The sequence below is a fragment of the Vigna radiata genome, chromosome 11 (assembly GCF_000741045.1).
Source record: "Vigna radiata var. radiata cultivar VC1973A chromosome 11, Vradiata_ver6, whole genome shotgun sequence".
NCBI classification, from domain to species: domain Eukaryota; kingdom Viridiplantae; phylum Streptophyta; class Magnoliopsida; order Fabales; family Fabaceae; genus Vigna; species Vigna radiata.
In genome coordinates, this window is record NC_028361.1 from 19,654,339 (window position 1) to 19,669,757 (window position 15,419).

General features: G+C 31.1%; 1 protein-coding gene across 1 annotated transcript; it reads left to right on the forward strand.

The window, feature by feature from the left end:
* Positions 1-13,848: 13,848 nt before the first annotated feature.
* LOC106776881 (transcription factor MYB106-like) lies at positions 13,849-15,009 on the forward strand. Its single transcript, XM_014664345.2, has 3 exons — positions 13,849-13,989; positions 14,121-14,250; positions 14,349-15,009. Exons 1-3 carry the CDS (start codon positions 13,857-13,859, stop codon positions 14,938-14,940), a joined length of 855 nt encoding a protein of 284 aa, XP_014519831.1. The 5' UTR covers positions 13,849-13,856; the 3' UTR covers positions 14,941-15,009.
* Positions 15,010-15,419: the final 410 nt, after the last annotated feature.

The following is a 15,419-nucleotide window of genomic DNA, read 5'->3' on the forward strand; positions in this document are numbered from 1 at the left end:
CCACTTACGTCCGAGAATTACACGCTATTACTTCGGCTGTCAAGAAATGGCGTCAATATTTGTTGGGGTACCCATTTGTTATCAATACAGATCATAAAAGCCTCAAAGAGATTTTGTCCCAGGTTATACAAACTCCAGAACAACAGTATTACCTTTCTAAGTTACTGGGATATGAGTACACAATCCAGTACAAGCCAGGATCTCATAACGTTGTTGCAAATGGTCTCTCTAGACTCCCCGACTCCTCTGGCATGTGTTATACCCTTTCCACGCCTAACTTCATATTTCTGGAGCAGTTGCGACAATAGGTGGAAACTAGTCCTGCTTACACTACCTTACTCTCCCGCATCCAAACTAACCCTGCTGCTCATCCTGATTATACGTTGCACAATGGGCTGATTTTATTCAAAAATCGTTTATGGTTGAATCCTGATAACACATTCCACCTCAAGCTTATTGGTGAATATCATAGTACTCCAATTGGTGGACACATGGGCATAACCAAAACTGTGACTCGATGGTTAGCAAATTTCTATTGGGATGGCCTCCGTAATGACGTCAAACTTTTCATTCAACAATGCTCTATCTGTCAACAAGTGAAGTCTAGTACACACAAATCAGCTGGTCTTTTGCAACCTTTGCCGGTACCTACAGCCATATGGGAAGATTTATCCCTTGATTTTATAACTGGTCTACCATCTTCTCAAGGCTTCACAGTTATCTTGGTAGTGGTCGATCATTTTTCTAAGGGTGTTCATTTGGGCCCTCTGCCACAACACTATTCTACTTCTAAGGTGGCTCATTTATTCCTTGATATCATCTGCAAATATCATGGCATACCTCGCAGTATTGTCTTTGATCGCGATCCCATTTTCATCAGTAAATTCTGGTGCGAATTATTTCGATTATGTGGCACTCGCTTACGTATGAGCACATCATACCATCCAGAAACGGACGACCAAACAGAGGTCTTTAACAGAGTCTTGGAGCAATACCTCCGTTCTTTCGTCCACTCCAATCCCTCTCAGTGGTCTAAGTATTTAGCTTTGGCAGAATGGTCGTATAACACTTCTACATACTCTTCCACAGGCTATTCTCCTTTCCATATCATTTATGGCAAGCCCGCCCCATCCATTCCCCATTATTTACTGGGATCATCATCTGTAGAAGCTGTCGATACAGTGTTAGCATCACGCCAAACCCTCTTAGCTCAATTGCAGAGAAAACTCCTTAAAGCCCAAGCCACTATGAAGCATTATGCGGATCTCAAACGACGTGATATGTCTTATGAGGTAGGTGATTTGGTTTATGTTCGTTTGAGACCATACCGGCAACAATCTCTTTCTGGTTTCTCTTATCACAAACTTTCCAAAAGGTTTTATGGTCCTTACAAAATCCTGGCTCGAATTGGTACGGTTGCGTATCAATTAGATTTACCACCTGAGTCCAAAATTCATCCCGTCTTCCATTGTTCTTTGCTGAAACGTCATCATGGCCCTATCTCGGATCCTACTCCTCTTCCTTTGGAGGCTCTCAATCAACAACCAATCATTCGCCCTCTGGTAATTTTGGACACTCGAATGGACACATCAACCGATCCTCCAACCAAAATGGTTCTCGTTCAATGGCTCAGATTATCACCCGATGATACTAGCTGGGAAGAATGGAAACAACTAAGTTCTGATTATCACCTTGGGGACAAGGTGATTTTTCTAGAGGCGGACATTGTTAGCAATCAAACCATAGGCCAATTGAATAAAGCAAGGCCTAAAACGATTACAACCACACCAGCCCATTTGAAGGATTATGTCCCATAGAATCTTTCTGTTAGCATATTCTAGAAGAGCCATGTCATGCTTTCCTTTGCATCAGAATAATTATGTTATGCATTTTGGTAGATTGTCTTTTGGTTTTGTAGATTTCCTTACTCACCCAAATCAGGGACCCTTTGATTGTAACCAACTAGGATCTGAATATTTCTTGTAATTGGCTATATATAGCCTTTCTTATGAATGAAAAGGGGCTGAAAATTCAATCATCTTTGTCTTNTCTNCTATTCTGTTTCAGGGGCTCCCTTAGCCATTAATTAAGGAAGTAAACTCTAACATACTCTATCTTATGTTGATGGGTAAAGGTTGTTGGTGATGAATTGTTTTTTGGTATATGTCATTGTAGGAGATTTTGTTAACATTGTGAGAGTTTCCTTCTACATTTGGTTCTTTACGCTCGTATTTTTATTGTTGATATAGATTAATGGAACCATCTGATAGCAATGTAAGTGCAAATTGAGTAATTTTAGTTTTGTGTATTGTTGATTTAGCGTTATGGAACCATTGTTATGAACTTGATTATCTTTTGATAATTTTCTGAAGTGACGTGTGTAAACATGGTTATTAGACTCATCACATATTGTCAAGATGAATTGTATACTACAAGAGGGACATCGTAGGTGCATTTCCACCACTCCCTTCAAATGGTGTCTGGAGATGGTGAGATCAATAGATATTTCTTGTACTTCTTTGAAGGAGATGGTCAGCTGTTGGGTTCGGATTAATGAATCTTTATGAGTTAGGCAACGAATGGTGCCCTTCACTATGGTGGACATATGCATGTCTTTAGGGTTAGGAGTAAGTGGTTTAGAGGTTAGTTTTTTATGAAAATGTATGTGGTGTTGTGGGTCAAATGTTTAGTCAAATGTTTAGTCAGCTGTCAGTTTTTTTTGGTGCATTTCAAATAAATTTTTAAAAACCGAAATAATAAGGCTGGAATTACAATAAAATGACGACTCAAAGAAGTGTAAATACACTAGAACAAGCTGGAAAATAATAGCTAGCAGAGTTAGAACTCAAACTGGAAGTTCTAAGAACTTTTGCACGATGAAAAGCAATATTTTAAGCCAAATCAGCAAGGTGTGTTTTTGGTTTTTAAGGCAACCAAGCTATGCTAGAAGCACTTCATTGGTTATTGATCGATGCCGTATCCGAATCAAATTGATATGCAATTAAGTGCACTATAATACTAGGAAGTGATTCCTAGGTCGTCTCTCAAAGACCAACATTTGATTCAATCATTAGATCAAAGACGTGGTAGGAGGTGGTTTATGGACAGTTTTGTGAACTAAAATCAACCAAATCAAAACACAAATTTAAACACAGATTAAAACAAGTTGGCTTCTAGATCAATTCAATGCTTCCTGTCACAGATTAACAACAATTAAACACTATTCTCACCCTTAATCCAATTAGAATTAACCAACTAAACGAAGGATAATCCGGTCTTCAAAACCATGAATTAAATAAACACATTACACAAATCTAATCAACTCTGCACCCACAATCCAATTAACTAAGCGAAAAGAAAATACAAGTAGGCAACTAAGCGTATACCTAATTGCAAGCACAAAACCGAATTACCTTTATGCAAGGCAAGAACAACACCATCAAAATAGTCCAGATATCTTAAGGAATTATTGCAATTGTTACCGTTCCAACCCAAAGAGATTTACACTTCCATTAAATGAATTTGAAAGAGCAAAACACAATAATAGAAGCAAAAACAAAACTGCAAATGGGAAACGAAATACGGAAAGCAAAATTGCAAAGAAATGTAAAATCAAAAATAGAAGAACTACAAACCAAAAGAAATAAAGAAACAAGAAGAAACATGAGAAACTTCAATAAAAACATAAAAAAAACCTCTAATTCAATCTTCTTTTTATTCTACTACTAAAAATATTTTATTTTTGTTGGGATTCTATTTTTATGATTTTTTTTTTGTCTTGTTTCTTTTCTTTTCTTTTTTTTTTTCTTTTAAAACACAATATAGTTCTGTTTTTAGAAACCAAACGGTATTGTGCACCTTAAAATCCTATTTCTGCACTCGTGAATAAGGAAAGAACACAAAAGTCATGAAGAATGAGTGAGGTTCTTGAGCTATTGACAAGCCTATGCCTTTCTCATCCTTGGATGAGTTTCCTCTCCCAAAAGCTCCACTTTTAAACAACTGCCAATAAAAAAGCTTCTAGTTGAGCGATCTAGACATGAAAAACATCCTCCCATCTATCTAAAACATCTATTTCTCTAAAAAAAAATAATTAAACAAAAGATAATTACATCTATCTTAATTATGTTTAAATCCTAAATCTTTTCACGAGAAAACCACAAAATCCATGCATAAAAAAGAAATAACGGGTTCTAACATGATAAATAATATTTATCACACCTATGACCTACTATTGATATAATTAATTTTCAGTACAATAAAAAAAAAGTATTATTCTTGTACACAATATAAATTTTATTATTTTTCTTGAATTTAGTTAATGACTAAAATGAGTCATATTTGATTTTTAATGATTCATGTGTTTATAAAAAATTAGTTAACATTAATATATACTTATATTTTAGAAATCTTTCAGAATTTGAATTTATAAAGGAAAAAGAAAAAACCAATTTTTTTTTCAAAAATAATTTATACTAATGCTATTTTTTTTTTTAAAAAAAACATAGTTATTAAGGACTAAACAAATATTCAATGACTATAATTATCAACATACCCAGAGTTCAAATAAAATTATAAAATTAAAATTTGATATCAATATTGTGATTTTTTTATGATACTAAATTGAAATAGTATTAGGTGTTAGGTGTCTAATGTAAATGTAATTTTGTAAAATAGCTGTCTAATGATACCAAATCCTATTTGAAATAGTTAGAATTTAATATGACCTTCATTTAGTGTTAGGTGTTTTCATAAGTTTGGTGCGAATGCTTAAGATATATATATATATATATATATATATATATATATATATATATATATATATTATTAAGTAGGCTGCAAGTTTAACAGATTCATGCAGTCGACATCAATGTAATATGGTGGCAATCTTTTCAGACATTTGGAAGTCTCGAAATAAAAGGCTACACCAGAGGATTTTAATTTATATTTTAAAAGTGATTATTTCCAGAAGTACATGGGAATAATCTTTAAACAGAAAGAAAAGAAACAAGTAATAGCAGTACTATATTCAAACTCATGAAAAACTGAAACAGGAAATATGAATTGAGAGAAATGAAATTTCGGAATATCAAATTTATTACAGCTAATTAAACTCATCACTTATCAAAGAAGAAAACATTTCCCTCAAATATTTTTTTTCCAAGAATAAAAAAAAAGTTCGCAATTATCTGTATACATTCCATTCCTTTTCTAAGGATATGTGTAGAATGAAAAATCATGTTACTATTTTCTACGTATAACCCTATATATGTCAGTACGAAACAGCATCTTCATTTATTATAAAAGGATATACGTACAACTTTCTGCTTTAGGGGAAGGCATACCAATTTACAATTCAGCCACGCTTTCTAAAACAAGTAGTTTCTAAAACATTAAGAAAATCAAATAATGATATATATATATATATATATATATATATATATATATATATATATATATATATATATATATATATATATATATATATATATATTTAAGCATATTTTAAGACCATGATATTTACTAGAAGACAAATTTAGACTAAAATTTGCAATATTTTGCTGATAACTAAAAGTATCAATCAATATAAAACTGTCACTCCATTCTAAATTTTAATATTTTGATACAAATACATTCCATTTAATTCTCTATTCTTGCGAGTAATAACATACTAATTGTTAGAAAAGAATGTGTTTAGAAACTATTGAAAAAAAAATAAATATAAAACATTAATATTGAAAATCTCACATCGACTTAGAGATAAAACCAAATTATAATATATAAATAGGATGTAAACCTCTTTCAAATTGAATTGAATTAGGTTTAAAATCCATTTCTTAATAAATAAATAGAAAAGTAAGAATCAATGGAAATGGTAAGTTTCCATTTTGTTTTTAAGAGAATTAAAAGTGAATAGATATAAAACGTGGTTGTCATCTACTGTATATGGTAATGATATAGGGAAGCAGGTGAAGTTATTGATTGAAGATAGTTATTGTGGAACAGCATGCTGATGAAGGTGGGAAAATAAGACATTGGAAGGACGGAACAGTATAGTTAATTGCACTGGCTATATATGGTGGAGGAGAATCGTTCAGATAAATGTTTTCAAGAGATTTCAACATCAAGCATTCAATTAATTCATATACAGAACATTGCTTCAAAACATTATGTTTCTGGACGTGTTGTTGGAACTATGCATGTGTCTTTTATCATGTCTGGGACGGATTCTGAACATGTATTCCAGAACTGATGCATCTATTGATTGGCTATATACTTTTAGTTGGGAATGGATAAACACATTTTTAATCTTTTCTGGACATATCAGTTAGCAGAAAATATAAGAATTATTATTATAAGCTCATTTTGAATGTGGTTCTTTTGGTTGTACGAAAATCAGAATGGCATCTTAAATATGGATGTTATAGTGAAAAACAAGCATGCAATGACAAAGGTACGAAGTTGATGGTGGTGAAAAGCAAGGTTAGGCAATACAAATATGAGTTTCTTTCAGTATAAAACCAAAGTATTCACGCAACCTAAATATAGTCCAAAATATTATTTTTAATTAAATACATAATTATAACTATAAATCATCTTAATGTATAAAGTATTATGACTATAAATCAATTCAATATAATATACTAATGTATAACATATTATATTAAAAACAAACACATCAGGATCTCAGTACTCCTATTGCTCTTCCTATCAATACTATGGATGATGTAGTACATTTCTCTTGAAATTTACTGAATGATAGAGATACATTAGCTAATTTATATTGTTTATAACATTACAAATGGCTTTGTTTATTGTGACTCTGATTCATGTTTTAAGTATTGAGCTCATGACCTTTCCCTTTACATATTCATTCTCTAAACTTTCAACATTAAGTCTTCTGATATTCATTTACTTGATGAATTTAGTTGGAATAATATATTAAAATGTTTACTGATGTATGAAGATATTGACATGGTATATGTCATGTTTTTTGTTCTTAGGTTTCTTTGTTTCCTCTCTTGTAACTTCTGAACCAATAATGTATTGTTTGTTTATCCAGCCAAAAAAGATAATTAATAGACAATAACAAGATTTTGTATAATTTGTTCTCAGGTTGATAAACTTCTCTGTCTAGAGTTCCAACGCTCAATAGAACAACGAATTCAATTTCTTCCTTGAACCTGTCAAATTCTGATGTTTTTTGCTACATTTTCTTGTTATTGTAAAGGACTTCAAAGATAGATATCTACGTAAGCCATACGTTATTAACCTTATGGATGAGCTAACTCTGAAAGGTATTACACAATATTATGCATTTGTGGAAGAGAGAAAGAAAGTCCACTGCATAAATACTCTTTTCTCTAAGGTATTCTATATATATTTGAATCATCATCATTGGTAGGTGCAGTTTTCTGCTTAAGTAAAACTACAATTTAGCAATTATGAAATCTTTTGGCTTTTTGTTCATTACAGTTTGTGACACTGCTAAAATTTTTTCCGATTCCTATTCCTATATATCAGAACCTGACATTGCAACGAGTTAGAAAAGAAATAAAGAAACTTGTTTCTCAACACTAAAAGAGGGTGAATTGATGATTTATAAAAACATGTTTTTCAATTCTTTTTGCAAATTTAGAATGATTTTGAAACTTTCTTGCAATGTAAGTAAAGTGTGTATGTAATGAAATGTAAAAAGATAGGGAAAGAAGAGCAAACATAATTTTTATCCTAGTTCAGCATCAATGCCTACATCCAGTCATCCTTCCAATCAACCTTAGATTGAAGGATATTTCACTATATTGATTAGAGAATTACACCAAAGGTTTTACAGTGAACACACTCTCACAATGTAAACACCTTTCCCACTCAACAATCAAATATAGAAACGAAAACACTTGCACACACAGAACCACACGTTCTTGCTGCAAAAACCCTTTGAGAAACACCTCTCAAAGTCTAAGAGCTCTTCACTCTTCTTCCTGTTACGCACCAACAGGGAAAAAACACAATCAAAAAGTGCAGAAACATTTTCTGATCGCAGCAGATACACCTCAAAAGTGCGAATAGGATAGCCAGTCAAGATCTCAAAGTTCCTCTCAAGAATCCTTCAAGTTTCTTCAAAATCTTCACTTCTTGATTCTTGGAGTGTTTATCTAATCTGTAAAATTTTCTCATATCAAAGATGTCAGATATGCAAATGTACAAATGATCAAAAGTTACAGAAACACAAGTAATGTGTCAATTTATAGTTTTCATCGTATCAGACACAAAGTAATCGATTACATTAGTAATATAATCGGTTACGTAAAACCAAATGTAACATAATTACAACTAACTTAGCTCTTAATTGAATGCACAATTAGTATAATCGATTTGTATTTAATGTTAGTCAAACATATTTAAAAATATGATCGTCACTACAATTTTGACTAGCATGAAGTTAGTTTTCAAAAGATAAGAGATGTAATTGATTACATAAAACGTGTAATCGATTAAGCTAGGCGTTTAAATAGATTTTGAAAACTTTTTCTCTTTAAAAACTCATCACAATACATTTGAAAATGATGTATGCAAAGACACGAGTTTTAATCGATTCAACAACTAATGTAATCGATTTAAATTGTTGTTTTGCCAGAGTTCAAAACATAAGTTATCTGATGAACTTAATTTATTACAACAATACTGTAATCGATTATTTCATACAGATTTAATTTTGTTCTTGTAGTTTTCATCACATTGAAACATATTGTATGCTTACACAAATATAAACATATCATGATCAGTAGTATGCAGAAACAACATTATGTTAACATATGCATTTATCAAAATAAGCATGTACATATACACACATGTATTTCATAACACACAAACACATTTCTGTTGTTACATGACAACATCTATTTTTTGTTACTATCAATGTGTTGTCATCATAAAAAACAAACACAAGAGGGGTTGGGTTTAACACTCATGTTGCTCCCCCTATCAACATAATGCTTAACAGGTATGCTCCATCCTTTGTGTGTTTAAGATTTTAGCTTAAACTTTCAAGATGAAATCATTATTAATATTCATAGGTTGCAGCCATCCAATTTCGGAATTACTTTGATGTGTGTATTAAGATGTACAACATATTCATGGTTCAGTTCTATTCCACATTGTATTTACCCTTTGCTTCATCATATTCATGTATCTATTTTGTTCTACTTTGATCATGTGATAGTTTCTTTGGTTGATTCTTGGATAGTGTTATGTTTACTGCAGAGCATACTTCCGCCTAAAACTAATATACCTTAGGCATTTTAATGATTCACTCTTAATGAAAGGTCAAGACATGGATGTAGTGTATGTACGTTAATGTAATATTTGGATTTAACTGTTAGTAGAAACTTGACTACAATTTAATAGTATATGTACGTTAATGTAATATTTAGATAGTATATGTACGTTAATGTAATATTTAGATTTAATATGTAGTTTGATGTAAAAGTAATGTATTAAATATTAGGTTTAATACATATTTTGGTCTCTCTTTTTGGGCGTTTGGTTCAAAATCATCCCACTTTGGAAAAAAGTTGTATAAGGTCCCATATTTCATTAAAAACTGTTCATTATGGTCATTTTCGTAGACGTCGTTAAAATCTTAACGACATAGTAACTAGCGTGGCAAAACCTGTCCGAGGTGTTTATTTGGATACTTACATGGCTCTATGAAGTCATTTTAATATGTAAATATTTAAGAAAAACAATAAAATGACGAAAAGTAGTTTAAGTGTGAGTTAAAGTAAATTAGCCCTTATCAAAGAGTGATTTCTGCATTTCTAAGTTCAACGTTCTTGTGAAAGTGGTGATTGCTGCTGATTTCTGCATTTCTGTAAGTGGAACATCGTACTTACGTGAAGTAAATGGTCCTAATATAAACCTAGTCCATTCTTGTTGTTTTATTTGGGGGTTAGGGTTTTATTTGATTTTATTTTAAATATAGGTATTTTCTTCGATTAACGATGATTTTGGGGGTATGGAGTTGTTGTTTAAATAGTTTCTGTTGTCTTATTTTGTAATGCGTAATTTACTTTAACAGAAATGCAGAAATGCATAAATGCAGAAATCACTCTGAATAAATGTTGTATTTGGAGCAGGAGTGCTACTCTGAATAAATAGCATACGACAGAAAGAGGAAAGAAAAAGAAAAGAATAGGTAAATATATGTAAAAGGGCAAACCATTATAAAAGAAGAAAATAATACAAAAAAATCTCTATAAAAAGATTGAAAAATATGACGTACAACGTGCCTTCTCCATTCATGTTGCCACAAGTTCCCTACATTCCTCCGAATAGGTTTTATAAGAAAATCAGCTGCCCCTTTAGCATGCATTTCAAAACCATGCTTACAGAATCATGAGAAGACATCACTGCACAGTGATGAAAATAAACCTGAGCTCATTAGTCATTTCTATCTACCATTGAGACTAAAAATACAATTACAAAGTAACAAGTGTACATACTTATGACAAGAATGTTTTTACAAATTTCATGCTCCATGATTAAAGAAAGAAGGACAAATCCAGATATTGCTGGCAGATCCGCTTCATGAGATCTAGCTCGGACGTCTTCTTCTTCAACAACTCCCATGCCTTTAGCCGTGTGGAACTAAAGGTAGAAATGCAGAAATCAACAACAATCACCACTTTCTCAAGAACGTTGAACTCATATATTTTTCGTCATTTTAATGTTTTTCTTAAATATTTACATATTAAAATGACTTCACAGAACCACGTAAATATCCAAATAAACACCTCAGACAGGTTTTTCCACGCTAATTACTGTGCCGTTAAGATTTTAACGACGTCTACGAAAAGGACCATAATGAATAGTTTTTAATGAAATATGGGACCTTATAGAACTTTTTTCCAAAGTGGGATGATTTTGAACCAAACGTTCAAAAAGAGGAACCAAAATATATATTAAACCTAAATATTATTAGATAATTTAATGTTTGAAATAAATTTTATTTTGTTAATTCAATTAAATCTGTCATTTTAGACTATATTAATTATAAATTGATTGCATGTCAAAAGTAATAATGATTTTTTTTTTTTAAAAAAAAGTTTTTATGAGTTATATAACAATATATGTTATAATAGGTTGATTCTAAAAAACATATATTATGAGAGGTGCAAAGTTTATTGTCATGATACATTGGAGATATCATGACTGATAAAAATATCTAGGTCATAAAACACCACATGACAGACAAATTTAGCTACCTAATCATTTATGTCTTGTTCACTTGAGTAGATTTGAGAGAGAGTAATTGAGTGGATTTTAGAAGATTTGAAGATAATTTTTTTTGTTGTTTATTTGAGTGAATTTAGAGGTAATCGAGAGTGAATTTAGAAGTAAATTTTTTTAATCTGTCACATAAATTAAATCCTATACTAATTCCTACAAATTTTACTTCCAAATTCATTTTCGTTTACCTCGAAATTCACTCAAATAAACAACAAAAAAAATTATCTTCAAATCCTCTCAAATCCACCTAATTACTCCTCCTCAAATTCACTCAAGTGAACAAGACATTAATTTTTCCGTGTTTCCAATGTAGGAGCATTTCCAATATATATTGGTAATCATTTAATTAACGACAATGCTTTTAAGGTAATATAATAAATGCCGCCTGTAGGTAACAAGTTAGTTAAAAAGCTACCTATTTAAAAACATATTTTGATTCTATACTTTTCAGGTGGGTGTATTTGTTACGTGATCACCTTGTTAACATTTTTAATATGAAATGTTATAATATCATCTTGCATAGTAGGGTCAAGAAATTGGGACTCTTGTTTAAATTTGCATTCATATACCTTACAAGATCCACAAGAATCAAGTCATACAACAATTTATTATAATATAATTCATGCATCAATCTTATAATGATAATTTTCAACAGATGCTGAGGAACATAAATCTGTTCGGTTGTGTCATTTTTGGGAATCACGGATATAGAGCAAATAAATAGTCATGTTGAAAATTGTCTATGCTTAATTATAAGCATTTGTTTAATGTTCAAATCTTATTACTACACGAAAATACATATTTATCATGTAACGTAAACAAGTAAAAATTTGACACTAATTAATTAATATTGTCGGATATGAATATAAAGCTTATTTATTATTATATACTTTTAGGTCTTGTTCACTTGAGTGGATTTAGAAGAGAGTAATTGAGAGGATTTAAAGTTAATTTTTTGTTGTTGTTTATTTGAATAGATTTGGAGGTAAGTGAAAATAGATATGGAAGTAAAATTTGTGAGAATTAGTGTAGGATTTTATTTATCTTAAAGATTAAAAAAATTTACTTTTAAATTCATTCTCATTTACCTCCAAATCTATTCAAATAAACAACAAAAAAAAATTATCATCAAATCCTCTCAATTAGTCTCTCTCAAATATACTCAAGTGAACAAGACATTAAAGACCAATTTTAGGTCAACGTTAATTCATAATTAATTTTTTTTAATTAAAGTAGTTTAACCTCTATTATGTTGATGCTAATTATGTCTTTTTAACATTAACTTAATTTGCAGATTTAGTCTTTGAAAATGAAAGTAATTTAACAAAAAATGTTCTCCTCCAATGCTTCCAACTTTAAAAAATAATTACAAATGATAAAATAAAAATATTATAATTTGTGACAATATGAGAAAAGTGTGAATAAAGAAGACGATAAAAAAAAAATTAGTAAATGTATTGCATTTAGATTTAGATAAAGAAGATAAATATAAGTGATGAATTTGAATAAAAGATATAAGTATAACAAAATTTACAGAAAATGAAAAAATTTGAAGAGGAGAGAAAATTCATCATTTTTTAATAAACATCTTTAAATTAAAATAATTTTTAATTTAGTTTAACAAAAAAAACTTTTACCAAGTGCAAAATAAAATAGTAGGTAGCATTACAATAATAAAGTGAGCTAAAGTAATTCTATTATTAAAGAGACTTTATTATTGTGGATTAAGTAAAGTAAAATGTTAACAAAAATATTTATTTATTAAAAAATTAAAAATAATTTTATGCTTTTAAATATATTTTGAAAAGTTATCATAATACATTGGATTGAAATCAACACGTTACAATTTCACCGACAATAATATTTATATACTTATTTCATTTTCTATGGTTAATATGCTATTTTATTACAAAGGGGTTTTTGACTAGATTAGAACTTTATTTTGGATAATTCAAAGTGAAAATTGTAGAATAAATATTTTAGGAGTCTCGTATCAGGTGGTCATGAAGATACCATAAATTCTCATTTTCATCAGCTTAAATTGTACACTTAAATTTAATTCCTTATGTGAGATCTGACATTCGTATTCCTAAAAATCAACGAGCAGATACTGATGGAGGGTAGCAGAAAGTAAGAAAACTTGTAAATACTATGTATGGGAAGGAGACACCTATGAAGTTTTGTTTGGGAAGTTTTTTTTGAATCCAAAGTCTCGTATGGATAGAGATGAAAAGATAGAGTATTATATAAAAATAAAGGACTCATTAATATATTGTTTTAAAGTTTTGATAAAAAATAATATTAATTCTTTGTATAGTTAGAGTAAGCTCTCATTGATATTTTCTCTCCTTGGTAAATATCTTCTTAAAGTGACAGATGAATATTCAACCTAAAGGTTTCCATTTAAGGTACAGTATTTATACTTATTATGGTAACAATCACCTACTACTGAACCCTTTCAATATATCGTTATCTGTAATATTAACTCTTTGCTTGCACTCAGTGCCTAACAACAACAGAAAAAGGACTGATTCTGGTAACCTTACAACGGTTTGGATTTAAAAATGGGAAGGGTGGCATGCTGTGAGAAGGTAGGGTTGAAGAAAGGACCATGGACTCCAGACGAAGACAAGAAGCTCCTCGACTATGTTCGGAACTATGGCCATGGAAACTGGCGTTCAGTGCCTGCCAAAGCGGGTAACAATACAACTTCTTTCTACCCTTTTTCTCAATCATTGACTCTGCATGTTCTTGATATTGAGCAATCATGCTCCAAATCCATAATTTATTTGTTAATCTAACAATACACATGTTTGATTTATACCTAGGTCTTCAAAGATGTGGAAAGAGTTGCAGATTGAGATGGATTAACTATCTCAAACCTGACATAAAACGAGGAAACTTCAGCGCGGAGGAAGATCACACCATTATTCAACTTCATGCCCTTCTTGGAAACAAGTGACCTTCTTTTGGTTTTGATATTTTTGTATTAGTAAATCAAATGGGTAATCATATATTTCTCAGAAGCTAATCATGTTTCTCTATTGCAAACACAGATGGTCAATCATAGCAGCTCATCTGCCCCAAAGAACAGACAATGAGATCAAGAACTATTGGAATACCAACATTAAGAAAAGACTCATCAGAATGGGCTTAGATCCCATTACCCACAAAAAAATAGAAAATAACACGTTTGAACCCTTTGGTGGTTGCCATGAATACCCCAAGGACAACATCAATATCTGCCATGTGGCTCAATGGGAAGGTGCTCGACTTGAAGCTGAAGCCAGAGGATCTAAGTTGCAAGTTGGATCCGGATCTTCGCAACTCTCTGGGCTAATTTTAAGCAAAATTCCAACTCAACCTTGTCTTTCATCACATTCAGTGTCAACCAAAAACAACACAGCGTATAACATGTATGCCCTCGTGCTTGCCACAAATCATGATTTTCGGTCATCTGTATCCACTTTGACCATTCCTACACTTCCTGCAGTTTCTAATATTCCACAAATCACCAACACAGAAAAGGTAATGAAAGGTTATGTATCAAACTTACAAGATGATGACATTATGGTGGCTTTGGAAGCATTTAGGACAGCAAGATCCGAGAGTATCGAAGACCTGTTTGATGAACCCACTTCCATTTAGAAGGTCTAATATGACGATTTGTTTTAAAATATCTGTCATTCGTATGTTCTTCTGTTTGGAATAGCTTTCAGTTTCATATCTGGTTGTGTTCTCATGTCTGGAGTAGCTTTCAGTTTCATATTTGGTTGTGTTAGAAAAGAAGAAAGAATGAAATATTGTATATCTTATTCAAATGATAAAGAGAGAATATAATTGATATATATAATTGTTCAGAGCAATATAAAAAAGGAATATAAGTATAAAAATATATGAACATAAATGCATAGATATGAATAGAGAATAAAATAATTCTAATATCTCCCCTCAAGCTGCAGCATATATATCCATAATGTGCAACTTGAACAACAAAGATTGAAATTGTGTTGGATGCAAAGCTTTAGTAGGAATGCCAACGGCACAACCACCAGGCACCAAATTCACCAGTGTCTTGATTAGGAAACAATAAGTCAAAGAAAAAGAAGAATTCAAGAACACAAAAT

Excerpts from the sequence above, each read along its gene's own strand:
- LOC106776881 (XM_014664345.2), top strand. The coding sequence starts at position 13,857 with ATGGGAAGGGTGGCATGCTGTGAGAAGGTAGGGTTGAAGAAAGGACCA. Across the intron at positions 13,990-14,120 it reads TTCAGTGCCTGCCAAAGCGG|GTCTTCAAAGATGTGGAAAG; the intron begins GTAACAATACAA and ends ATTTATACCTAG. Across the intron at positions 14,251-14,348 it reads CATGCCCTTCTTGGAAACAA|ATGGTCAATCATAGCAGCTC; the intron begins GTGACCTTCTTT and ends TTGCAAACACAG.